Source organism: Ictidomys tridecemlineatus, chromosome X, assembly GCF_052094955.1.
Source record: "Ictidomys tridecemlineatus isolate mIctTri1 chromosome X, mIctTri1.hap1, whole genome shotgun sequence".
NCBI classification, from domain to species: domain Eukaryota; kingdom Metazoa; phylum Chordata; class Mammalia; order Rodentia; family Sciuridae; genus Ictidomys; species Ictidomys tridecemlineatus.
This window is the reverse complement of record NC_135493.1, coordinates 113,494,033-113,520,562: the sequence shown is the minus strand read 5'-3', so window position 1 is coordinate 113,520,562 and position 26,530 is coordinate 113,494,033. Positions and strand designations below refer to the sequence as shown.

The 26,530-nt window shown below is 36.6% G+C and overlaps 1 protein-coding gene across 2 annotated transcripts in view; it reads left to right on the top strand.

Moving 5' to 3' along the window:
• Positions 1–26,530, top strand: part of Cdkl5 (cyclin dependent kinase like 5) — a 170,350-nt gene that overhangs the window by 102,807 nt on the left and 41,013 nt on the right. For both annotated transcript variants that reach the window (XM_005341136.4, XM_021720732.3), the window contains exons 4-8: positions 4,795–4,840; positions 15,726–15,862; positions 20,668–20,788; positions 22,865–22,924; positions 25,397–25,487. In XM_005341136.4, the coding sequence (XP_005341193.1) occupies positions 4,795–4,840; positions 15,726–15,862; positions 20,668–20,788; positions 22,865–22,924; positions 25,397–25,487 (455 nt within the window). The remainder of the gene's footprint in view (positions 1–4,794; positions 4,841–15,725; positions 15,863–20,667; positions 20,789–22,864; positions 22,925–25,396; positions 25,488–26,530) is intronic.

Here is a 26,530-nt window from a genome sequence, read left to right as displayed (position 1 = left end):
CATGTTGGATTTCTAACCTAGAGAGCAAAACATTTAATACAATGACTCCTGCTGCTTCTTTACACAGTGTATGATCAGTTTAAAGAATTCACTCTTCCAGAGCATTCTTACATAACTGCATTCTAAAATAAGTTAGTAAATTTTATGACTGCTAATACCAATTAGTTCCTTTGCCAAAATCTTAAGTAAGGGAAAATTAATACTGAGAATAAAACAGTGACTCAGAAACTTTAGGTAGTCAACAACAAGAGTAGTTACCAGGTCTCTGTTCAATATGATTGGTTGGTTCATTGGTTAGTTGGTGGTCAAGGCTTGTTTTTTATGGGGTAGGGTTTTGTTTTTGTTTTGCAGTGCTGGGGATGGAACCCAGGGCCTTGTGCATGCTAGGCAAGTGCTTTACCACTAAGCTGCATCCCCAGCCCTGAGGTGGAGATCTTGATACCGGAAAAACTAACTATAGGTCCTCCAGATATTTCTGTGTTAGTAACTACTAATATAATTTTTCATTTTCTTTCTGTTTTTATTTTTCTTTCTGCTGAAAAAATTTATTCTGGGAACTGTTAAATGCCTTAATATAGTTTTTTCTCTCATGAAGTTAGTATAATTTAGGATCCTTTATCTAAAATTTACTTAGTCTTTCTTTTTGTATTGCAAATTCCATTTTTGATACAGAATTAAGGATGAAGCATGGGATTATCATTAATGGATTACTGATATATTTTATCACATTCTTAATTTGTTTCTTAAAATACCAGCTTTTAACTACCTCATTATTTATACAGAGCAAGGTACTGAAACAAATAGCAAATTATGCCTATCTTGTTAACTACAGCTGGTGACATTCTATTGCAGACGTTGTGGGGGCAATGGCATGCTTTCATGAATAAATTGAATTTAAAACACAAGTTCTTCATGTTTTTTAAAAATATTTATTTAGTTGTAGATGAACACACAGTATCTTTATTTTTACGTGGTGCTGAGGATCGAAACCAGTGCTTCACACATGCGAGGCAAGCACTTTACCACTGAGCTACAGCTTCAGCCCCTCTTCATGGTGTTTTGTCATATATTTTTCTTGTTTGTCCACACCTATGTTGTGTATGTCATCTCTGGGTGGTGGTGGAACAAGTAATAAAGCTTGGCATGTGATCACCTCCTGCCTTTCTATTAAATATCCATGAAGATATTTAAAAAGAAAAACAGGAGCTCATAACAGTTCTGTAAATAAAACAAAAATCCATCAAAGATTATTGGTAAAGAGAATTGATTTCATTAGCAGGAATGGTTTAACAAGCATAGTCTTGAATGTCATGCTATTTATTCACCTTTGTGAACCCAAGTTGGTCAAAATATCCAAAGGGAGTAGGAAAAGACTTGGATCCATGCCCATAGAGGCTAGACAGCAAGGAGCTGGAATTCTCAGTGCCTCACTATGCCACATTAGCATCTATATTTCCAGATCATTTCAGAGACTAAAATGCCCCCAGATACAGTAAAACAAGAAGTAGAGAAGGAGTAGAAGAGGCATGTAGCATCCACAGAGAAGTGTGGGAGCAGGCTGTGCTAGGAAATGTGCTCTCTAGATCCCACACAGGAAACAGCAAGTGGCATGTGCTCCTCCAACTTTTTATTCATAGGACGGTGCCCAGGCAGTCCAGCCTCAGACTAGCCAAACTCAATAAGAATCTTTGCTAGGAGTCCAGGTTTTGAAATCAGGCTCAGGCTACATCAATCTGTATTTGAAATTCAGATGGCTGAAGAATCCAAGTTCTCTTTTTGCTGCCAGATATCTACCAATCCTGGTGGCTCTTTTTTTCATCCTTAGTAATGATGAGGCCAAAAAAAATGGAGGGGAGGCCCTGTGAAGAGACATGGCAAAGAAGACATTGCCCTGTAGTGGCAGCACCTAGATCTGAAGATGTTTTTGTTTTTTTTTTTTTTCTTTGTAAGAAGCAGATGAGGTTGAGACATCTGCTTAGTTTCCTGAAAGAGCACCATGAAGATATGACCTCTACAGATGGAACAAACTGAAACGAGGCAAAAATTGCAGAAGTTGGCTGCTGAGATAAGGAAAGAAGATCAAGAAACCTAAAATGGAGCCAATAAAGAACAAAATTGGTGCAGCATTTTGAGTAATTCACTCATTAACTGTTCATTCATTAAATATTGAACAACATAACTACTCTGTGCCTGCTGTTCTAGGCACAAATGATGTAGTCATGAACAAAGCATATCGAACAATTACAAAAGATCCACCTAAAAGTTCTGAAGTTTACCCTGGCGTAGTGGTGTATGCCTGTCATCTCAGCGGCTTGGGAGGCTGAGGCAGGAACAGCACGAGTTCAAAGCCAGCCTCAGCAACTTAGTGAGACCTTGTCTCAAAAATAAAATGTGAAAAAGGCTAGGGATGTGGCTCAGTGATTAAGCAACCCTGAGGTTTATAGTGAAAAATAATAGAAAAATCGGAGCAGAAACATTTAAGTTCGTTAGAAGAAAACTATTCTAATTTCATTGATCTTGAGATAATATTAGTTCAAAAAATACAAACATTCCCCTCTAGATATATTCCGATAATTTCAAATTTTTATTTCAAGGAAAATGAGAAGTTCTAAAAGTAATAAGGCAGAGAATAAAAATAAGTTATCTACATTAGAACAAAAGCCAAATTGGCCACAGACAACTTTTCTATAGCACTAAATACTGGAGACCATCAGGACATTGTTCCCCATTTAGAGCCTCATGTGCTATTACTATAATTTCTTTGTTTGAAAATGGCAGTCCTTCTTTTCAAACCGTTAATTTTCTTCCTCTTGGAAAAGTATATATTATATGGATTTTGTTGCAAGTCACTCCACTCCTATTAGCCTTTAAGTTGCTTTAATAAGCATATATAGATTTTTCCCTGTCAGCGATGTGAATGGTTCCTTCCAGGGCTTTGCAGTACACACAAGTTTACAGGGACTCTTAAAGAATGTAAGACTTCCCCTTCCTTCTGCGAACTTGCCATGCATGTGTGAGGATGTTCAGGAAAATACGATACTTCCTCAGAAAGCCATTCAGCAATCCACTCTGGCTGAGTAAAAAATTAATGCAAATATTTCACTCAATAATGAATATTTCACAAAAATTTGTGAAAACTGTAGGAGAAAAAGGCTGTTGGTAAACAGTGAAGCCAATTCAATATGTAAATAAATATAGATGAACTTAATCACTCTCGTGTGTGTAATTTTAAATTAGATTTGACAGCCAATACCTAATCTCAAAAATAAATTCATTTAACAAAGCAACGTAAGATCAGGATTTGTAACTTCAGGTTAATTCAGGAGTTTAAGGTTCCAATAATATCAACTGGTTCTGGCATAAGAATAGTAGGCTACACAGGACTAAACTGGAGATGACTAAGAAAGCTCTGAAAGCAAATCTAGAATATGTGAGAATATAAAATATAAGAAAGAACTAAAAATCCATACTGAAGGGGATTGGGACAATTGATTCTATATTTAGAAATGATATTAAATCTAGATTCCCTCATTATGTCGTATTAAAATAAATTACAAATAGATACAGATTTAAGGAAAGACATTAAATTATTAAAATACCAAGGCGCATAAATATGGATAAATATCAGCCACACTTAAGTTAAATAAGGAGTTTGGGAATAAGAGTAGTGAACCTAGTTACAAAGGCCTCTATTAATAAATTTGATTATATAATAACAAGATATATTCAGCAACAACAAAAACCCTAAATAGTTTGATAATCACGTCAACCTGGGGAAATTTTGGTAACAATTTTTCATCCTTGAATCAGCTAGGAAAAAAAATTTACCCTAGTAGACCTCAGTGCACTAACCAGGTGATAAAAAAAAAAAAAAAACTTCTCTAATCTCAATAAATTCCAGAGATTCTTTAAATAATTATATGTCATTTGGCATTGGTTGTAGCCTGGATATTCTCATACACTGCTGAAGGGAACTGTGAAATGATACAGTTTTCAGTGTCAGTTTGGCAAATATGTATTAGGACCCTTTAACATTATTTATATATTAGTTGTCAATGGATCTTTATTTTAGCTTATTTATATGCTGTGCTGAGAATCGAACCCAGTGTCTCATGCCTGCTAGGCAAGTGTTCTACCACTGGGCTACAATCCCAGCCCAGGACCCTTTAACATTATTGATATATATAATTGAACCAGTTGTCTTGCTACAGAATGTACCTTATGGAAATAAAGATGCAGGTATTGAAGTTATTCATTGATAGACTGGTTAAATAATCATCCATTAAAAATGGTGGTTTTAAAAATAATGACAGGTCAAAATGTTGCTTATACAGTATCAAGTGAAATAAAGGCAACATACAACAAGATGTACTACATTACTATTCCAATTTGAGAAAAATTTAATTGAAGAAAATATGCCAAAATGTAGCAAGGGTTATATGAATATTTTTGATGTCTCCTTTATACTATTTTTATTCCTTTTATATCCTGCCACTTTTGAGTAGCCTGAAGACATCAACACTTCTAGTTTATGATTCATGCATATTCCATTGCCATCTCAACTGTTTGTGCCTTTTCCTCTTCCCCTTCTCCTTCATCTTCCTTGACCGTGTCTACAGTGTGGTAAGAAAGAGAGTTTTGGAACCAAGAAATGGAGGGCTGTGAAGGAGGAGGATCTGGTTTCTTTCTTTCTGGGTTCTTGCTACTCTGTCCCAGAATATACCCCCAGGTAATTGGTTCCCCACTTGGAAAACCATTGAAGAATAACTTTCCTTCTGCCTTTTTCCTTTGCAGGAAACACATGAAATTGTGGCAATCAAGAAATTCAAGGACAGTGAAGGTATATATGTATTTTTTTTTCCTTCTTTATTAAGATTTTGTAAAGGAATTGTGGAAAGATGGGGTTTAGCTGGTTGGACCCTATCTTTTCCAAAGATTTTAAAGACATCATCTCAGAAAGTGAATATAGCTTATTTATTATCATGCTTTGGGTTGAAAAATTTAGTTCCTTTCATATGAATCTTTTCATGTATCCTGATAGTAGAACATTTATCTTGTGTTTTACAGTACAATCAACATTGGAAATCTTGCTTCAAAGACTGTATAGAAGTCATCTACACTGTTTTCAAATATAATTAAAATGAAAAGGCTGATTTAAAGTAAATTCTTCTCCGAGTCACACAAATAGCTAGTGTTTTGTGAAAGGTTTCTGTACTGGTTACTGTGCTCTCCAGCTCCTAGTCAGAGTTAGAAATACAAGAATAATGAGAGACAATATCAAGGGGTGATTTTATATTTAGAATCACTCATTTGAAGAATAAAAGCTTTTTGAGAAGAAATAGCATACTTTGAAGGTCTTCATCACACATCTAGACCATTTCAAATAGAATATTGAAATTACTCTATGCTAGGAAAGAAAGTTTAAAATATAGCATTTAGTAATTCATCTGGTTTTTAATCTCTACTGTTGGCCAAAGATAGCCAGCTGATCATGAAAATCTACATGGCCTTTAAGGAGTTGTAGGGAGTGTTTCTTCACATTTTTTTAGACAGAGAACTCCAGTAGAAATACATTTGTATCCTAACCCCACATACTGTACTAGATGTAACTAAAACAAAAGTATCACAAACTACTTTGTTGTACTAATGTAAGGTACTCCATTTTCTGTTCTCTCCTGTTCATATAAACTCACATAAATGCCTATCTATTGTAGCATCAGATAAATTGATTCTACTACTAATAAGCCACAGCTTGTCATTTGAAAAACAATGACCTAGGGGTAAGAGGAACCAGCATAGCATCAACCTTTGTATCTAATCAGAAGTATGAAGATTGCCATCACAGCCTGCCCTCATCAGATCCCATTTACTAAGCTCTGTAAGATACCAACTTCTACATTTATGAATAGCTTTTCCTTACCCTCACCCTCACCCTCAGAGACTCGGCAAACATGAGACAACTGAAAGGGCTTGCTAACAAAAATGTTCCAGGATAGATTCAGTACTGTTTGATGTAATCGAACTCTGATGTTCTGGTTATGTGGAGCACATGCATATCAGCTGGGAACTTTAGCAGCCATTGTGAGGGCAGCCTTAAAGGAAGGCAGTGGAAAAATGCTTTTAGCTTTTTCTGGGCTGGGACAGGTGCAGGGGGTGGGGGTGCAGAGGGCATGCTTCAAAGGGTGTGCTGTGGTCTAAAGGAAGCAGTAGCCCTGGGTCAACCCACCGTGAGACCATTGGAAATGAGCTCTTTGAGCAGTGACTTTGGACTAACGACAGGTGGCCCAGAGACAAACGATGATCTCCTAAAAAGAGTGGTTGCATCAGTAGATGAAAGCACAACTTTCGTATGCGTGTAGAGGCTTCTGGCTGTGCATTCATCTTACAGGGCACATCGGCAAGCATCAGATATCACCAAAAATAATAATTGTCATTGGGTTTTTAAAAAGGAGTGCAATCTAGGCCATTTATACCATTGCTTTTTTTTTTAAACTAAATACCATATTTTTTTTTACAATCTCTATCCTGTGGCATACCAGTGATTTGCTATAATTATGATATATGTTTTTGTTCTGTTGAGTTATACATGACATATTTATATAAATGTGGAGTGTATCTTATTCTAATTAAGATCCCAGTCTTGTGGATATACACAATGGTGAGATTCACTGTGGTGTATTCATATATGTACATAGGAAACATGTCAGATTCATTCCACTGTCTTTTCTCTATTCCCATCCCCTCTCCCTTCCCTTCATTCCCCTTTGTCTAATCCACTGAATTTCTATTCTTCCCCTCTCCGTCATATTATATATTTTTACCTGTTATGATACCTTCAGTGGTGTATCTGCAGTAATTCATAACACACTGAGCCAGGTACTGTAAGGGCAATAAAGATAACACATGTGAAGCTTATAACCTATTGGTAAAATTAAGACCTGTAAATAAATAATCGTAAAACAGAATGAAAAACAATGCCTGAGACATGATTCATTTTGATGTAAGAGAGATTGTGTCTAGCTGTGGCATCCAAAGGTATGAGTATAGTCTAGACACGGAAAAATTTTGATCTGTCCTTATTTCTCTGAGTCCACAAGTCATTAATTTGCTGTGCCCTCATCTCTGCTAGACCATTATTAATCACCCCTCACTGGCATGGAGCCTTATCACCTATCCCAGTTTGTTAATGTACACCTACATGTACTTTTAGAGAGATACTTCCGAAGCATTTCTTTGATAGAATTTGAAGACGTATCCAATTATTAATAAACTTTTTAGTTCCATCCTGTTATAGGCCCACTTTCCTACTGTTTCCAGTTCTCCCTGGGACATCTACTACTGTTGTCTGTGTCTTTTATCTTTTTCCTCCTGTCAGAGTAATGTCTTACTTAATGGAATGAAAGAGTACATGTATGGTGAACAACCCTTTTGGAGTGTGGAATGAACATAAATAGTTTCATACAGGTGAGGCTGTCCAACTACTGTGTAAACCATTTAATCTGAATCAGTTTATTATCTTAAATTTCAGTTAAGCCTGTTATAATAAAAGGTATGGTGTCATAATAATATTGTCATGTAGCTCTTATTCATCTTTTTTATTAGTTACTCTGAAAATATCCTTTTGATATTGCAATGGTGATTATTCTAAGTTAATGTTTAAAAATCTTTGTAAAGATGATGGTATAATTCCATAAAAACAACATTAAACTGAAGCAGGATCTGTAATTGGTCTGACTGACATTCAATCTAATGAAGTATTCTCAAATTGATATCAAGGGATATTTTGTGAGAGCAGATATTACCTTCTGGTAGATTTTAAAGATTCTGATAATATCTTTAAATATTCTTAAATCCATATGTTGTCACAAATTTGTGGAAAACATTTTCAGGGCTACAATGTTAAGGTAGACCACTATTTAGTTCAAGAGGTCCCTATTATCCCAGGATATCAATTACTATTTAAAATGGGGGAAAATTCATAGTAAATAAAATGTTATATTGGAACTCTCAGTTGAAAAATTGTAACTAAAATTATGAATGAATATAAGTATTTTATACTTAATATAATTGAAGTTATAATAGCAACTATACTGTAAAATTGTAGACTAGGCTAATGAATGACTTCCACAATAAAAAGAGGGTCATTAAAAGAATATTCAAAAAAATATTTAAAAAGCTTTGTCAGTTTTCTCTTTATTTTTTGTATTGCTGTCTTTCTGTCATCATCTTTTTCAGGTTTTTATTCTCTAGCTGTTAGCTAGTATAACTCATCAGATCATTTTTTTCTCAGTGTCTTTTTCTGTAATTCTCCCTTGAAAGACTTTGATACCTTGGGGTGAGAACAGAAACTCTTATTAAAAGGAAGGAATGTGGACTGGGATTGGAGCTCAGTGATAGAGCCTGTGCTTAGCATGCTTGAGGCTCTGGGTTCAATCCTGAGCACTCCCCCCAAAAAGGAGGAGACGGTGTGGGAGGAGGATGTTTGAGGGCAAATTTTAATCTGAGAACACTTCGTTAGTTAGGTTTTTCTTATTTCAATGACTTCTGCCTCTTGACATGTCATCATAAATTGGAAGTGTCAGTGAATTCTTAGCAGTACTTAAATGATGGTATTATAAATTTGTCAATTAAGTTTCCACAGAGAAACATTCTGGTGAATACCAAACCAACCATAAGTCTTCATCAAATTATTTGCTCATTATTTGGATTTTCTGAGAAGATCAAAAAATGACCACAGACTATAAAGATAATAGATACTATTTAGGTAAAAGGTACTTTTCAGACTATGTATAATTATAAATTTAGCCTAATTACCCTACTTTTCCTGTAATTCCAGTCTTATGTGATGAGATGTGATGTTCACATGATAATATTCTGTCACTGTTGGTTCATCATTCTCACCCATTGGCATGTATAAAAGCCTTGTGCCCCAAATTTATTAAATGATTTAAGAGCACTGATTTAGATTAGGTGGCTTTGTTTGTTTGTTTGTTTGGGTTTTTTTGTCTTTTTTGGAACTGGGGATCGAACCCAGAGCCTTGCGAATGTAAGGCAGACGCCTTGTCACTGAGCTACATCCCAGCCCTAAACTAGGTGGCTTTGGACCAGCAAGAATTAAAAATATCGTCTGCTAAATCTTTATTTTAGGAGAACCTGTGGTCTAGAATTAATTTTTTAGTTTTTTAGGTGGATACAATATCTTTATTTTTATTTTTATTTTTTAATTTTTATGTGGTGCTAAGGATCGAACTCAGTGCCTCTGCATGCTAGGTGAGCACTCTTCCACTGAGCCACAGTCCCAGCCCTCTAGAATTTATCTTTGACTCATGTTTGGATATTCCTTTTGATTCTTGGGACTTTTCTATCTTTCCTGGAATGTACAAATGATGGGATGAGGAATGATCTTCCCTACTTGTCACTGGGCCTTGGTACATGGTAAGGGGGCTGACTCTGGGGAGCTGTGCAGCAGTCCATATTTAATGTGGAATTTTGGTTGTATCTCTAATTTTATATCAAATAAAATTGCTTGTGTTTTATGTCTTGCTTATGTATTTTATAAATATTTTTCTCTTGGGTGGACATATTTATTCTTCTTAATTATTAGAACATGTTTAATTGATCATCTTTTCTTTCCTCCAATTTATTTCATTCTTATTTTTACCCAAACACTAGAAAAATCTATACTTTGTATCATGTTACAAAGCAAGAGTTCATAATCTTGAGTCGTTAAATTCAAGAGCCTCTATCTGAAAGAGAGGTCTTGAAATAAATTTCCCAACCCTTGATTAAGCAAAGAATTTGATTAACTGGGCTTGAGTTTCCTGGCTAGTAATGGTTTCACCACATTTCCTTTTCATGTCCAAAATGGATCACTTTCAAATCCCAGGATTCTTCTAAGACCTGGTGACCATTTTGTGCCTTTTGTGATTTCATGAGTTTCCACTGTCCTTTTACCAGATCTTCATCTCTGAAGATTGAAGGGTCCTCATCTTTTTTGGTACATGAAACAGTAGCACCAGCCTTCCAACGTTCCTGACCACGTTAATTGCCCTGCTGCTAATGTCCCTTCTTCAATCAGGACAAGCAGAATCAAACATGGTGCCCCTGTGGTTTCAAACAAGGATGGTTTGACTTTTCTTTTTCAATATATCTGTTTAAAGGCCTGTGTTGGGGGCCTCTTTGGCTATACAAAAATGTCAGGTTTGTGATTTCACAAAGTAGGTTATAGCTATTCCTGGATTTCTTTTCCAAGCCCACAGTTCTTTAAAAATAGAGTTACAATAGAGTTTCTGCTCATCTTTAGGTTCTTTTCATCACTTATTTATCTTTGAGATTTCTTTTGCTCTTATGATCTTTCTTCTTAAAAAATAGTTACCTTTTACTTTAGTGAATCTTTTGATTTTTAGATATGGTAACTTGCCTCACTGGTAACCCTATGAAAGTGGGTCAGATTTTGTTTGTTCTTACCTAATGTACTTTCTTCTACCATGTCACCTAGTTCTCATTCAGTGGAGTTATGTATTTATCTGCACATAACTTTGTCAGAGTAGCCCTGCCTTCACTAAACCCTCAGTGATAACTGGTGATGAGTTCAGCCAGTATGCGAACAAGCAGGTGTGTTGTGTAAAAGTGCTAACTCTTGGAGATGGATGAGACCTTGGGAGTAATCCAGCTTAACCCTAGCTGCAATTTATTGTTGACAAGTTTGTATGTGATTAACTGAGACGAAAATGCAAACCCAGGATCTTCACCGAGTTTTTCTTCCACTTGCAGCTTGGCCACTTAGCTTTAGCAGCAAGTCAAGTGCCCAAGTCTGGTAGCAGAGTGTCAACCCAAAGCTAGGTGTTTTGGCTCATTCTCCAAATCTCATTGTGTTACATCACTGCCACCTATGTCCCTGTGTTTGACCTAGTCTGTGACCCTCAGCCTACTCATCCTAAGATAGTTAGCTATCCTTTCTAGCCTTGGTTTCTTCTTTTGTGAGCAGGAAGAGCTAGCCTGTATAGAGAACCCACAAGGACTCTTTCAACTAGAAGACAGTGATTTTTCTGCTGTTTTCACCTTTAAAAAACTGCCCCACTGAAGCACTTTGCTGCTTTCTGCTCCTCTGGGGAGAGCAGCCCATGCACATGGAGCGTATATTCCTTTTCCCCATCATCTCATCATTTGCTGCCTCAATTTTTATCTTAAAAGTGCAGGACAGGCTGAGAACCTTAAAAATACTTAGAGAAACAAAATTATAGGATGTTCCCAGTAATGAAGAGTGCACATTTTGCCTGCACTTTGGGAATTAATAACTCCATTTCCTGCCTGCTCTCATTCATTACAATTTTAATGCTTAAGCACTTACCTCCACTTTTATTACCTATGACTGGCATAAAGTAAAAAAGCATTCATTTCCTAAAAATAGGCTGCTAAAATGAGGTTGTTTTGGCACTACATGCTAGTTGATTTAGTGTGCTTCTTTTTGCAGGGTCATTTATCTTCTCTTTATAACCATTGTTCAGTGAAATCAGTATAGATTTGAATGATGTATAACAAAGTACCAAAAGTCATTTAGGCTTATAATCAGTAAAATTTTAACGAAAAGAAATAATTATTAGATTTGGAAGAGACCTTAAAATTGGGAGGACATTTATTTATTTACTTTACTGATGGAAAGTTAAGTGGCTTTCCCAGAGTGACATGACACACTGTTAATTAGTTAAAATACTAAATTGAAAATCTAGATTTTTATAGTCTTGTTCCAGCATTCATTCTACTAAAGCCATTCTGGTTCAGATATTCTGAGGTGGCTTTATCCGTTAGCAAAGTGAAACTGCCATAGATCAATAATACAAAGTGCCCTCTTTTTACTTGCTTTATGTGTGCCAACAATTCATCAAGTATTTGATTAGTAAAGATATACCAGCTGTATTTACTTACTGACTTGGTATTACACAGCTTCAGCATAGTTTATGGGTACTTTTTTTTTGTACTGGGATTAAACCCCCAGGTGCTCTACCACTGAGCTATATCCCCCACCCTTTTTATGTTTTATTTTGAGACAGAATCTCACTGAGTTGCTAAGGACCTTGCTAATGACCGAGGCTGCCTTCAAACTTGTTATCTTCCTGCCTCAGCCTTCCAAGTTGCTGGGATTACAGATGTGTACCAACATGCCCAGCTAGTTTGTGGATACTCTTAAGGATTTCATACACACAGTTCTTGATCTCAGTACTATCAGTTTTCTGGAGCCTCCATTTTTTGCAATCACATGTTATAAAAACAACCAGTCAGAGGTGAATTAGGGAAAATCAATTCAGTTTGTGTCTTATTATGTGATAAGCAGTCTATTCAAAGTCCTTGAGAGAGAAGGGACTAAAAGCATTCTTCTCAAAACTGAGAGGGCAGGGCTGTGGGGGTATGCTCAGTGATAGAGTGTCTGTGTAACATGCTTACGGCCCTGAGTTCCATCCCCAGCACCAAGCAACAAAACAGAACAAAACAACAACAAACCACACACACACACACACACACACACACACACACATGCAAAACAAAGAGGGCAAAGTGCCTATTGTTTGCTATCCTGCACTGTTTCCCCCACCTCTCAAAAGAGGAAGAATTAGCAACACATGAGCAAAGATTTCATGGCTCTAGCTGAAGCATTTATGTAGGAAATATTTATCATTCACCTCTTTGTAGCAGGTGCAGTGCTGAGTGGTGGGGTGTATATTGTTGAATGGAAGAACTTAGTCCTATCCTCCTAAAGCTCTGGGTTTAGCAGAAATGACCACACAGATGGTAAAACAGTAAGCCACAAATGTACTGGTTAAGCATCTCTGACCTGGAAATCCAAGTTTGGAAATATTGCAAAACCTGAAACATTCTGAATGCCACAATTGGAAATGACCTTGAATGACATGTCACAGTCAAAATACAAGTGCACTAAAAAATCATATAAATTTACCTTCAGGCTGTGTGTATACCAAACATACATGAATTTTGTCTTTTATCTTGACTTCCAATCCCAAGATAAATATCTCATTATGTAAAAGCACATATTTCAAAAATCCAAAAGCATCCCAAATCTGAAACACTCTTGGTCTCAAGCATTTTGGATAAGGGATGCTCTATCTATATTAAAAGAAAAAAAAATGACATGATAGCAAAAGAAAAACCTAGACTTCTGTGATAAGGTATAGTGGGAATGGGGCCATCTTGCCTCAAGGTCTGGGAAAGACTCTTGAGGAGTGATATTTAAAAGAAAAACAGAAGGAGCCAGCAGCCCTATAAAGAGCCAGGGTGGTAGACTGAACATTCTGGGAATAGGGGACAAATTGAAAGGTCCTATGGCTAAAAAATAAGGTTTAGGGTTATTTTGGGAACTGAAAGCCTAAGATGACCAAGGGAAAGAGGAACAGAAGGTGAGGTTTCCCGGTATGGCTTCTTTTGGAGACTGGTGGTGGTCCCCCAGGCTGCAACATCTGGGGCTGCTGTAACACTAACCATCACAGAATACCACTTCTCTGGCTAGGCCCCACCTTGGAGAACAGCTGGCCCTATGGCCCTATGGCCCTCATAGTCCTTGAAGCCAATTTGAGAAGTTCCCTGATTGCATCTCACTCATTCCCCCTTACTGCCAGGCGGTATCTGCTGTCTTGTGCTTTTCCCCCCAATGTGGGTTGGGCTGGTTCACTGCTTCTGCCACTGTTGTCCTTCCCTGCCACTGTTTTTTGTCTTCCCACAGGCAGCATCTCTGACCTTTCCTGGTCGGTGTTCCAGCATTCTCCAACAGTTGTCTGACTGAAGTAGAATACTTTGCTTATGTAACCAGTTCACAAAGGAGTGTTGACTTTATGTTCCTATTTGTTACAAATGCTCCACTGCTACAAAGCCTCTGTTTCTATTTCAGTCTCTTCTTTGAACTAGTTTGAAAGGGATTTGAGAGAAGGGGCTGGGATAGAAAATGAGCTGAGACACACTCCGGGCTCTGTACTTAGAATCTCCCTCTCCTTTTGTGCCCCCCATCCCTGCTTCAGCCTTTTCCCTCTTGTGTAACTTGTGTAGAAATATGTCTTCCTAGAAATGCCCATATCCCCAAATTCCATTTTCTTCCTCCTCAAATTTGACGATATGAGCTGGGCACTGTGGCTCATGCTTGTAATCCCAGCAGTTTGGGAGGCTGAGGCAGGAGGATCTCTAGTTCAAAGCCAGCATTAGCAAATTTGAGGCACTAAGCAACTCAGAGTGAGACTCTGTCTCTCAATAAAATACAAAATAGAACTAGGAATGTGGCTCACTGGTTGAGTACCCCTGAGTTCAATCTCCAGTACAAAAAAAAAAAAAAAAGATATGCCTGGACCTGAGAGTGACCCAACCTCTCAAAGTTAGGATTGTGGCCCTTACCCCAATCTTGGAGCCAAATCATAACTTTGGGATTTTAGAATGGAAATATGGTGTGCTATATAGCACCCTGCAGTCAAATAGTATTTCTGTAGCACAACATATAAATATTCATATTCATATGAACACTGTAAATGGTCTCATGTCAATTCAATTTTGCATCTAAATGAATTTGTCACACTTAGAAATGATTTCAGTTTTTAGATTGTTTGGGGATTTGAAATTATAGATGAGAGATTATGAACCTTTACCCTCACGTATACATACAATAACACAGTACTTTTGAATTTCCCAGAGCTATTATAAACATTCATTTAAAATGAAATATTAGCTCTTCACTCCCTGCCCATTAATCTATCTGAGTTAAGGTGACTTCTGTTCTTTCTCCCTATCTGTGGAGCTTATCATGAGTGAAGTTGGTGGTATGCAAGGGCATATACTGGTTCAGCATCAGTTCTTATCCCAGAACAGCTATACCATCTGGGATGGACAGATGGACATGCCACAGGAAGGCAGCGGGAACCTATAGCAGCTGCTATTCAGAGAGGCAATCACTCTTAAGAAGTCCCTGCAGTTTGGCCACGAGCTTCATTGTGGATGCCTGGCACACAACCTCTGTTCAGTGTGGTGACTTACATGCAGACGGGGAATAAAACACTCTTTAAAGCCAAAGCTTGAGGGCAACCTTAGGGACATCAGCTGCTACTGACGCTGGCAGCAGAGAAGGACCTCTATGCACTGATACACTTGATTCTTATGGCCCTTTTAAATGCCTTCTTCCCCAGTATAGAGTGTTAGAGTTAAATGACAGTAAATTTGTATGTTGTTCCTATTAACCCATGTTTCTGTACATACACTTTACAATAAGAAATATAAAGCTGGGTGTGGTGGCACATGCCTGTAATCCTAGCCACACGGGAGACTGAGGCAGGAGAATTGCAAGTTCAAAGCAGCCTCAGCAACAGTGAGATGCTAAGCAACTCAGTGAGACCCCGTCTCTAAAAACAAAAAAAAACAAAAAAGGGATGGAGAATGTGGCTCAGTGGTTGAGTGCCCTTGGGTTCAATCCCCAGTACCAAAAAAAAAGGAAAGAAAAAAAAAATAAGAAAAAGCAGAAAATCAGTTCCGTGCTGGTCAGGCAAGCCTTTTCTTCTTTAAATTCTTCTCAATTTTTTTTCCCAACAAGAAAATATATTACTTAATATTCCATCTGTAATCTTAAGCAGAAGTACCCAAAGTAGAAGATGAAATTGGGATGTTTTCAGTGTTCTTAAAATTCTTTGAAAAGTAGTTTGAAAACTTTAATTTTTCTCTCTTCACTATTGTTTACATTCTAGAAAATGAAGAAGTCAAGGAAACGACTTTGCGAGAGCTTAAAATGCTTCGGACTCTCAAACAGGAAAACATTGTGGAGCTGAAGGAAGCTTTTCGTCGGAGGGGGAAATTATACCTGGTGTTTGAATATGTTGAAAAAGTAAGACATTGATTGCCAGTGTACAGATTTGCTTGTCCATTTCAGATATTATCGAAGAAAGTATTATTTAGTATAACTTGTCAATGTACTCATAATCTAAGCCTTGAAAAATGAAAATATTATCTGTAATTATGTCCTGAAATATATTTAAGGATTTCATACAATTTAACAGTACAGAGATAACCTCAAGTTTAAATAATATACCAGTTTGTATTCTGACATCTTAGAATCTATGGTCTAACAACTTATTTTTAGACTTGATTTATTTTAATTAAACCTAAACCGAGTTTCTGAAAGAGAAACAGGAGAATTAACAAATGATGGTCCCGGCGATAGAGGTAGATCCCACCACGCCTGGATATACGGGGAGCTTAAATCAGACCTGGGGTGGTAAATGTGCAAAGTAGCCTTTTGTGAACTGCCAGTGCTTGGGCTTTATGTGAAGGAAGGGGGCCTGCCAGGAAGCCTAAGGGGAGGCTTGAGGCAGTAGATGAAACCAGGAGTGAGGAATTAGAAGCATGGAAAAAAGAGGAAAAGCAGGTGTTGTTTGAATTGACTGTATACTTGCCTTAGCACTTAAAAAAAGAAAGAAAGAGGGCATTTGTCTACCATGTGTAAGGCACTGGGTCAGATCCTCAATACCACATAAAAATAAATAAATAAAATAAAGGTATTGTGTCCATCTATTAAAAAAGAAGAAGAAGAAAGTTATTAGTGACATTTTAAATAATGTGACCGAAAGACAGTATACACTACAGTAATGTATATTAGGTGCCTTGGAATTTTTGGAGAACAGCTTACCCTCAGTACTTGGTGATGGTCAAAACTTAAATACAATAGTAGAGGAAACATGCCATAGAAGCCTTTTGGAGGTTTCCTAGATGAATAAATAGGTGGCACTTGCTGATATCCTGATATTTTCTAATGAAAATTGAAGTTGGAGGAGTTGTTTGCTTTAGGTCAATTCCCAGGTGCTTGTTATCCCATGACAGAGCATCACTGCCATTGTCATTATCAAATTGGAAGCAGTGTTGTCAAGATGACTGTCCAGCAGTGCAACTTTGAATTCATTCAGCCATTACAAAAAAGTTTGTGAAATAAACTATATATGTCGTAATTTCATTACTTGCTAGCAAAACTTCAAAAATACTAGGTTCTTTGTCATTTTAAGCCACGGCTTTTATGTTTCTTTTCCAAAATCTGTTGGAAGTTTCTTTTTCTGTGTTAATTTAGGTATTCCCCTAAGGTACTTCCCCCCCCCCCAAAAAAAAAAACACTAAAAGTTGATTAAAAAAAAAAAAAAGGAAAAGTTATAAGAAAAGGATTGCTATGCTAGGATCCCAGGGAAAATCAGATGCTATTTATTTTTTAGTTGTCATACAGTTGCAGTTTTCACTGCCAAATAATAAAATTTCAACAAATCTAGTATTTCACTATTTCTTTTCTGATCTATTTATGGTGATTGCTCATGATAATGTCACTGTAGTAGAACAAACTGAGAAATCACCTCTGTGTATTACCTCCTGGGTGGGTAATTTGGCATGTTTGAGAGCTCTCTCCTGGTAAGTGTCCAAACTGCTACCAGAATTGCAGGCTTCTGATGCTCAGGTCTGGGCCTTTTCCCCTGCCCTAAGGTTCTTAAGTGGAAGGTGACCATCACACCTGCTCATTAGTGTCAATGCCTAACAGTTAACAGTGTGTCTCAGGAGGGCAAGGAGATAGCAGAGACCCTTGATTATAATGTCTTCAACAAAATAACAAATTCAAAGGTAAGCAGTGCAGGACTGGTATGGCAGCTCTGCTCTATAGTTTTAGGAACTCTGGTGGGCTGCTTCTGCCCTTTTTGCCCATTCCTGAATATGGCCCTTATCTTTAAGGTTAGAATAGATCTCCAGCTGTCATATGCCATTGGCCAGGGTGTAGTCGCATGGTCACACTGGCTGCTTGGCAGAGAAGAAATGGATTCTTCATTCTGGGCAACTAGTTCTCCAACTGAAAATTTTATCTCTTTGGAGTAAGGCAAGAATAGCTATCAGGGGACAATATCTCTGCCATTGAGGACCTAGGGTGGAATATGAAATGAGGGATACAATTTGTTTTTGTTTTGTATATTACAAAGCCTTCCTATTTCTCCTGTGTATTTGGGACCTCCTATGTATTTGTTAATTGAAAAAGGCAATTTAAATGGAGAATCACTAAAAGTGATGCATATATTCTTTCAACATTTTATTTTAACTCAAAGCATAAATATACACTTATAATTCTTTAGAGGTGAGTTAAGGCCTTTTGCATATTGCTTTTCTTATTGAAATTCCAGATGGTCTTTCTTATATATATATCATACTCATCATGTACCTTTAAAGTGAAGCAAAAGCTCAAAAACACAGAGCAATCTCACTACAGAGTCCTTCAGTGTTTATGCTTACTACTGCCAGCACCTGTCCCTTGCCAGTGTTTTGTGGTTTTCCTTCATTAAATCTTTCTAAAGTATTCAGCTTCATTTTCTTACAAACAGCAACTCCCTGTTTTAAAAAAATTTATTTTCATTGGTTGATCATTTTATTAAAATAGCAAGTGAATCTGTTATAAGTAGGTATAAGAATAAACACAACAGATAAGTATACAACTTATATGAACAAAATTGTGAAGCTGTATTAGAGCAGTGGTTTTCCATCTTTTGGGAGTGGTGGTGGTGGTGGGGACAATGCCAGGGATTGAATCCAGGGCTTCCCACATGCTAGGCAAGCACTCTACTATATCCTCAACCTGTTTTTAAAAATTTGAGACAGGGTATTACTAAGGTGCTCAGTCTGGTCTTGAACTTGTGATTCTCCTGCCTCAGCCTCCCTAGTGGCTGGAATTACTGGCATGTGCCACCACACCTGGCATCCTCAGGACTCCTTTATATACTCTGAAAGTTATTGGGAGCCCTCAGTACTTTTTATTTATGTCGGTTTTATCTATTTATGTTTTTCATATTAGAAGGCAAAACTGAGCAATATGGGGCTTTGGGTGTGGCTCAGTGATAGAGCTTTTACCTGGCATCCGGAAGGCCCCAGGTTCAATTTCCAGCACCACACACAAAAAATACAACAAAACAAATAAATAATGATAAACCTGTTAATTTTGACATAAATAAATGTGTATGTCAGTCATTCTTTCAAGTAAGATATGGTCTTCCACACACACACACAAATAAACCAACTATAAATAAACCAGCTTGCGTCTCATCTCAATCACCCAAACACTTTGCCTTAAGACAGTCATGGTCTATGGTCCAGATGGTACATATGCAGCAGAAGAGCTCTATGTGCGTTCTTCTTTCTCTTGTAAAAACTTAGATATATACTCTTAAGAAACAAAATTTAGTAAATGTAATATTTTTTTACTATGTCATCAAGAATATTCTTAACTAAAACTGCTGTTTTGTTCATTATTATTATTATTATTATTATTATTATTATTATTATTATTATTGTTATTATTATCTAATGGCAAGAGTTAATTGCATTGAAAAATCCCTTGCCTTGATTCATGCTAAGGTACTAGCAGTTTACACATTATTTCATTGTACCATTAATGTAAATGCCAACACAGGAAAAGGCACATATCTAAGTGTTATGATCAATATAGTTTGACTTCATGGGCACTCTGCGAAGTCTTACTGTAGATTGCCAGGACATACTCTGAGAATTGCTATCCTAGGTGATTGCTTACAAACAATAAGGTGCTGTGGGCCTTAACTCCATTGTGGTTTGCAGAAAAAATAGAGTTTAGTTAACCTGGAAATTCAGTGGAAACTGGCTAAGTGAAGATTCTGCTTAACAAATTGCATGAATTTTAAAATGGTCTTAAGATTTTTGAAGATCGAATTGTTTGGGTCTGTGTGTTTTTACTTCTACAGTATTTTTCTAGCCTATTTTAATTTTTGTACTAAATATATTGATCACTTCAATTTTAGGGATTTTTTTTTTTCTTAGTACTGGGGATTGAACCCAGGGGTGCTCTACCATAGAGCCACATCCCCAGTCCTTCTTATTTTTTACATTTTGAGACAGGTTCTCATCAGATTGCCCAGGCTGACCTCAAACTTGTGATCCTCCTGCCTCAGGTCTCCCAAGTAGCTGGGGTTATGGGCGTGTGCCCACATCCAGCTCTTTTTTCCTTTTAGAATATTGTTCAGGCCAGGCTCAGTAGCGCACACTGGGAGTCTCAGCGACTCATGAAGCTGAGGCAGGAGGATCAGTAGTTCAAGACCAGTCTTGGGAACCTAGCGAGACTCTGTCTCAAAAACAAAAAGGGACAGGGTTGTGACTTAGTGCTTACCTAACATGCATAAGACCCTACATTGAATCCCCAATATTGGGGCGGAGGGGATATTATCCAGGTCTTTCCTAGAAATTTTTAAGAGTTGACTCCAATGCAAGTTTCTATTAAAGACATACAGCTTGCTGTGTTAAAATGACTGCCCTCTCTTTTTACATTGTAATGTCATACCTCTACCTTGTATTGTCTTTCCCTTTACATTATTCTAAAATGATGCTTGAAAGTCTTTAGTAAAAAGTATATACAGTTATTATTTAAGGCAGTGTAGAGAAGTAAAAATAGAATTTCTCATAAAAGAAAATCTCGACTTAATGTACTATCCTGATCTACCATGAGCTAAGTTGTAGATGAGATGCAAAATAAAAAAATACATGTTGTGTACTGGATGGATTATCATTCAAGATACTTTCAAAAATTATTAGAACATAATTTCTGGACCTACCTAATTTTGGAGATTAATATTTTTCTCCAATTTTTAGAATATGCTTGAGTTGCTGGAAGAAATGCCAAATGGGGTTCCACCTGAAAAAGTAAAAAGCTATATCTATCAACTAATCAAAGCTATTCACTGGTGCCATAAGAACGATATTGTCCATAGAGGTGAGTATGGAATTTTTGAAATGGAAAGTACTAAAGAAAACATCAAATAAAATTTCAGAATATTTCTATTTAAATGAAATAACATTTTGAAAGCATAGGATATGAGAAGTCATTCATTCTCCAAGTCTACTTTGTGCCATGTAAAAGACAAATCAGATTTATTTGGGCATTGTGGTGAGAGCTCTGTTTGTATAACCAGATCTGCTCTGAACTATAGAAACACTGGTGATACAAAAGAATCCATTAAATGCTTAACTTGGAGTGGGAGTGGAGGTGGAGGTAGCAGAGGGAGGATGTCCAGTCTTGTGGTCCAGTCTTTTAGACCAGGTAATGTGAACCCCATTAGAGTCAGGCTTTAAATAACCCCTAAGATACTGACCTTTTCCCCATTGGCACTCCTCTGTCATTCACTCTTAGTCCAACAATCTCCAGTACATATCTTTACTTCCTGGTTTTCCTTATCCATTAGTGAAAAGTGTCCATTGTCTGCAGGTTGTAGGCATGATCAGCCTTGCATAAAGACCATAATTATACTTTTATAAACTGTCTTAATTTGTCCTTTACTACCACAAACTGGTGGTTTATACAATAAAAGGGAAATTACTTGCTCAGCATCATCTTTGACTCTATACCATTTATCTTCTCATGATAATCTCTCTTGCATTGCATAATTTTATAGTACTGGGACACAAATGGATACAAAAATGGGCTAAATGAGTGTGTTTATCAGAAAATGTTGCCATACTTAATTCTTGTCCTTGAATTATTAGATAAGCGAATACTACATTTTAATTCACCTATACAAATGCACAAGGATATTACTTTAAAAATAGTCTGACTTTTAAGACTGGCTTAAAGGTTGTATGAAGAATGTCAATTCCTATTATTTCTAGTTTGTTTTCTTACATTTGGCTCTCATAGCAGTTACTACCCTATCAAGGTTGTCAATGGGATAGACATGCCATCTAGTGTCTAGGATAATGATTCTAATAACAGTCTATATATTTTGTTCAAGAATATTAATGAGGGGGCCGGAGTTGTGGCTCAGTAGTAGAGTGCCTGCCTGGTATGTGTGAGACACTGGGTTCAATTCTCAGCACCACATATAAATAAATATGTAAAGGTTTGTCAATAACAAATAAAAATATTTTAAAAAAGAATATTAATGAGGAACTGAGTTAGCTACATTTCCATCATGAAAATGTGATTTGGTTAAGTGTAAAGCTAACAAGTGGCTGTGAATTAACTGTAGATACCATGATTCTGAAATCTACAGATTTCACTATTTTTGCCCTTTCTTCACTTAGACCTATACCATGATACAGATACCAAGTACTGTATGAGATGCCTCCCAAAGGGAGAATTTAACTGCATTTTCTTCAAATTTCTGCTCCTCAATTCCTGTCATATCTACAGGAGGTCTATGGGAAAAAAATTAGAAATCTTACCTTGACTCATTCAGTATTGCTTCAGCATTAGACATTGGTAATTGTGAACCACACAGAAAAGCTAAAGAGATATGTAAACATAGAAATTATTCCTTTCTTGTGTTCCCCCCCTCCAGTAAATATAATGCTGGCTACTTGTGGTCATGTATTTTCTAAGTTATCTTGTGTATGTAAACATTTTCTGTTCTATTTCCCTCCAAAAGTTTACATTAATATTTTATGTGGTAAAAATAGTTTCTTGAAATGTGTTGGTCTAGATTCAGTTATTCTTAAACTCCTTAAAGATTCAGTTCATCCCTTTAAGAGTTAAGGTAGGTTGGGGGTGTGGTTTAGTGGTAGAATACTTGCCCAGCATGCTTGAGGCCATGGGTTTGATCCCTAGGACTTCACACCATCATACAAAAAAAAGGAGCAAGGGATTGTAGTCTGCATGTTTCTTGAAATTAATTGAAACTTTTATGTACCAGCATGATATGTGTTACTCTGGTACTCTGGTTTTCACTTCCATGGTTTTCTATTCATATTACTCTAGATATGTCTAATTAGATGTTGTCACCATGATATAATAGTGTCAATCAGTAGAACATAGGAGATTTTTACTAATTGCTTTTTAATCTTGATATTCTAGATATAAAGCCAGAAAATCTCTTAATCAGCCACAATGATGTTCTGAAACTATGCGACTTTGGTAAGTTAAAAAGAAATTGAGTCCTGATACAGAATTAATTTAGTGTAACATGTAGTTAGCTTTTAAAGGCATATTAAAATTAATCTTTATTTTTTACTTAAATCAGCAGAGCAATAGTCTGTTGTTCATTCTGTTGTGTTCAAAATTTGATTGCTGGAGGAGTACTAATCTTTCCTTGCTTTAAAGACTTTTATCTGCTGTTTTTAAAAATTCAGTATGTAGTATTTAGTTAATGAGAATTCAAAGCAAATATATGCATGTGTATAGATTAATAAGCCCAACACCTAATAGCCCCAGAAAAAAATTTCTTAGAATTATCACTGTGGATTCCTGGTTTGAATAAGCTAAAATATTTTAAATGTGATAGAAATTGTTATAGGTTTCATCATAACCATAAAAAAATATACGTGTGTGTATGTTCACATTGTGCCCATATAATGGTTATGTATCTATATGGTCAAAGCCATTTTTAGAACACTTCTATTTATTTCTGCTCAATGTTCAATGAATGAGACTAGTAACTGATGTGTACTATTTCAGCTCTTACTTGAATGTATAGGAAAGTTTTTTAGTTGTACTGTCTCCTAGGAAAAAATTGTGTATTATATCACAATTTTTTTATTTTATTTATTTTTATGTGGTGCTGAGGATCAAACCCAGTGTCTCACACATGCTAGGTGAGCGCTGTACTGCTGAGCCACAACCCCAGCCCCAAATTTTACCTAATCTTTCTGTTAAAACATAACAGTTGGATTTTAAATTTTTTACATATTCAAATATAACTAAATATAATAACCTCCACATGTAGTTAAGAATATCTCTCTTTATCATAAGCAAGTTAGATTAGATTACATTAGTGCATAAATGGATTGCGCAAATGAGCAATAGAGATTTGTTTTGGAGGGGTGTACCAGGGATTGAACCCAGGGGCACTCAACCACTGAGTCACATCCCCAGTCCTATTTTGTATTTTGTTTAGAGACAGGGTCTCACTGAGTTGCTTTAGCACCTTGCTTTTGCTGAGGCTGGCTTTTAATTAGAAATCTTGCCTCAGCCTCCCGGGCCACTAGGATTACAGGCATGTGCCACTACGCCCAGCAGCAATGGAAAATGTTAAAAATCAGTTTTGTAGAATGACCATTTTGTTCAGTATAGCAATTGGAATCATAACTGTATTTACTCAACACTTTCAAAGAGTTTGAACATTATGAACCTGCTTGCCTGAGAAAAAAGGTTTTAATTTTCACCATAATTTACAAGAAATAGTGCAAAGAACTCTTTCCCCAATTCTTAAAGAAGTTCTTAAGAAAATGAAAAAGAAATATTGAATACTGTATCTGATTAGGTTTTGATTTTGGCATTTTTAGCATATCCTTAGCAGCGTGATTTTTAGGAATGGTACTTAAGTCTGACTTTCTATCCACAATTGTGATTATTACGTGATACTGGGACTTTTTGCCCCTCATATACAATTTAGTATGCATTCATGATTCTATGGGCCACTAGTCTCTTTAAGCTCCAAAGTTACTGAAAATCATAAAGCAAATTAACAAAACAAAAGAGGGGTGGGGTTGTAGCTCAGTGATACATGAATGAGGCACTGGGTTCGATTCTCAGCCCCACATAAAAATAAATAAGTAAAAATAAAGGTATTGTATCCACCTACGACTAAAAAAATATTTTAAAAAAATAGAAATGCAAGAGGCTGGGGATGTAGCTCATCGGTAGTATGCACAAAGCCATGGGTTCCATTTCCAGTACTGCCACACATACACCATTTTTCAAAACTGACAAACACCTAAATTTTTACCTCTGATTTTAATGCTTTGGTTTTTGTAACTGTTGATGATGAGCCTATATTACACTGTGTGAGTTAGTGGGATAATTAGTTTCTCTTGTTGCCTCATTTTGTGGCTATGCTGTGGCCCCCAAACCTCTTGAAAGAACGTGGGGCAAAAAGTCAAGTTTGTGAGGTAATGAAGATACTCCTAACCTGCTTCTCAATCACTAGGAGATGACAGTAATTTTGGCCCGTTTTGTTTCCATCATTGCCAACTGTTAGTTGTTTACATAGTGGCTGAAACTGTTCAGATACAATAACTATATAAATATCCCTTTAAGTCCCACATAGCAGAATTAATGACCATAATCCCAGTTTAACTTTGACTTATGGCTCCAATGGAGACTTCATTTTGTTCCTAAGATTTGCATTTTTAGGAGCACTGATTTAAAAGTATGCTCTGAATGCTTAATAAAGCATGAGATAACTTCAAAAACATGAATTTCTTTAGTATATAGTAAATACATCATATACTTCAATTAACATATGAATACTTTACTTTTTAAAATAACAAGGACACTTATTAATAAGCAGCTCATTCAATATATCAGTAATTATATTCTTTTGATGTTGTTTTAAAGTATTACTAGGACTGAAATATTTTGCCAACACAAAGTTATTTATTCTTTCAGGTTTTGCTCGGAATCTATCAGAGGGCAACAATGCTAATTACACAGAGTATGTGGCCACCAGGTGGTATCGATCCCCAGAACTGTTACTTGGGTGAGTTACCTTCTCCAAATACAATGATCTCTATGCATGTATTGCTCCTTTATCATTGGCTTTGGGATCACCTATGAAAAATAAGAATTTCAGTTAATTAAATATTTGTCAGTTATAGATTCAGTATAACAAAGCACCTGTGTTGCTGTAGTATGCTGATTTTAGATCTTTAATGAGGGCTGGAGATGTAACTCAGTGTTAGAGTGCTTGCCTAGTGTCACACAAGGCTCAGGGTTTGACTTCCCAGCACCACAAAAACAAAACAAAACAAAAAACAAACCCCCCCAAAAAATGCACCATTTCCTTTGCTCAGGATTCTGGGTATTAATAATTTGAGTGCAACTCCATAGTTCTCTGCTGGTCTCTCTTTAAATCACTCATCTAGCTACAATTAGCTAGCAGGTTATCTGGAGGCTGATTGGTATGTGGAGCCTCAGCTGAGACTGATAATCTTTAATCTGTAGGGACTCATCTTTCGGTAGGCTAAGTAGAATAGAAGGAGAATTCCATGTAGCAAGAAGTAAGCAAAGCAAAGGTACTTTCCAAAACCCTGTTTGCATGACTTTTGCCTCCTTTGGCCAAAGCCCATTTCATGGCCAACCCCTGATTCAAGGTAAGGAGAAATAAATCCCACCTCTTGATGGAAAAGGTGACAGAGCCACATTATAAACCAGCATGTATATACAGATGGAAGGAATTATTACAGCCACCTTTGCTAGTAATCTTCCATGTTAAAATGTAGTTGTCTATAGAGTTTGGCATTCTGGCTTACCTGTTCATTCATTTAACAAATATTTATTGAGTGTCTTTTACATCTAGCCACATTGCTAGACACATGGGGTAAATATTGAACCAGTAGCCATTTTCTTCTGAACAGTGTAAATCCTGTTTTTTGTCAGTGCCCTATTATTCATCTATTAACCAGAAAAGGATCTTCTGACATGGTTCTCCTTTTCTTTTTAATGCGTTTTAACTTTAGAGCCTAAGAGAGGGAGCCCATGATCCTGATCTCCATTACATAGTTTCGGGAATTTTCTACTTAC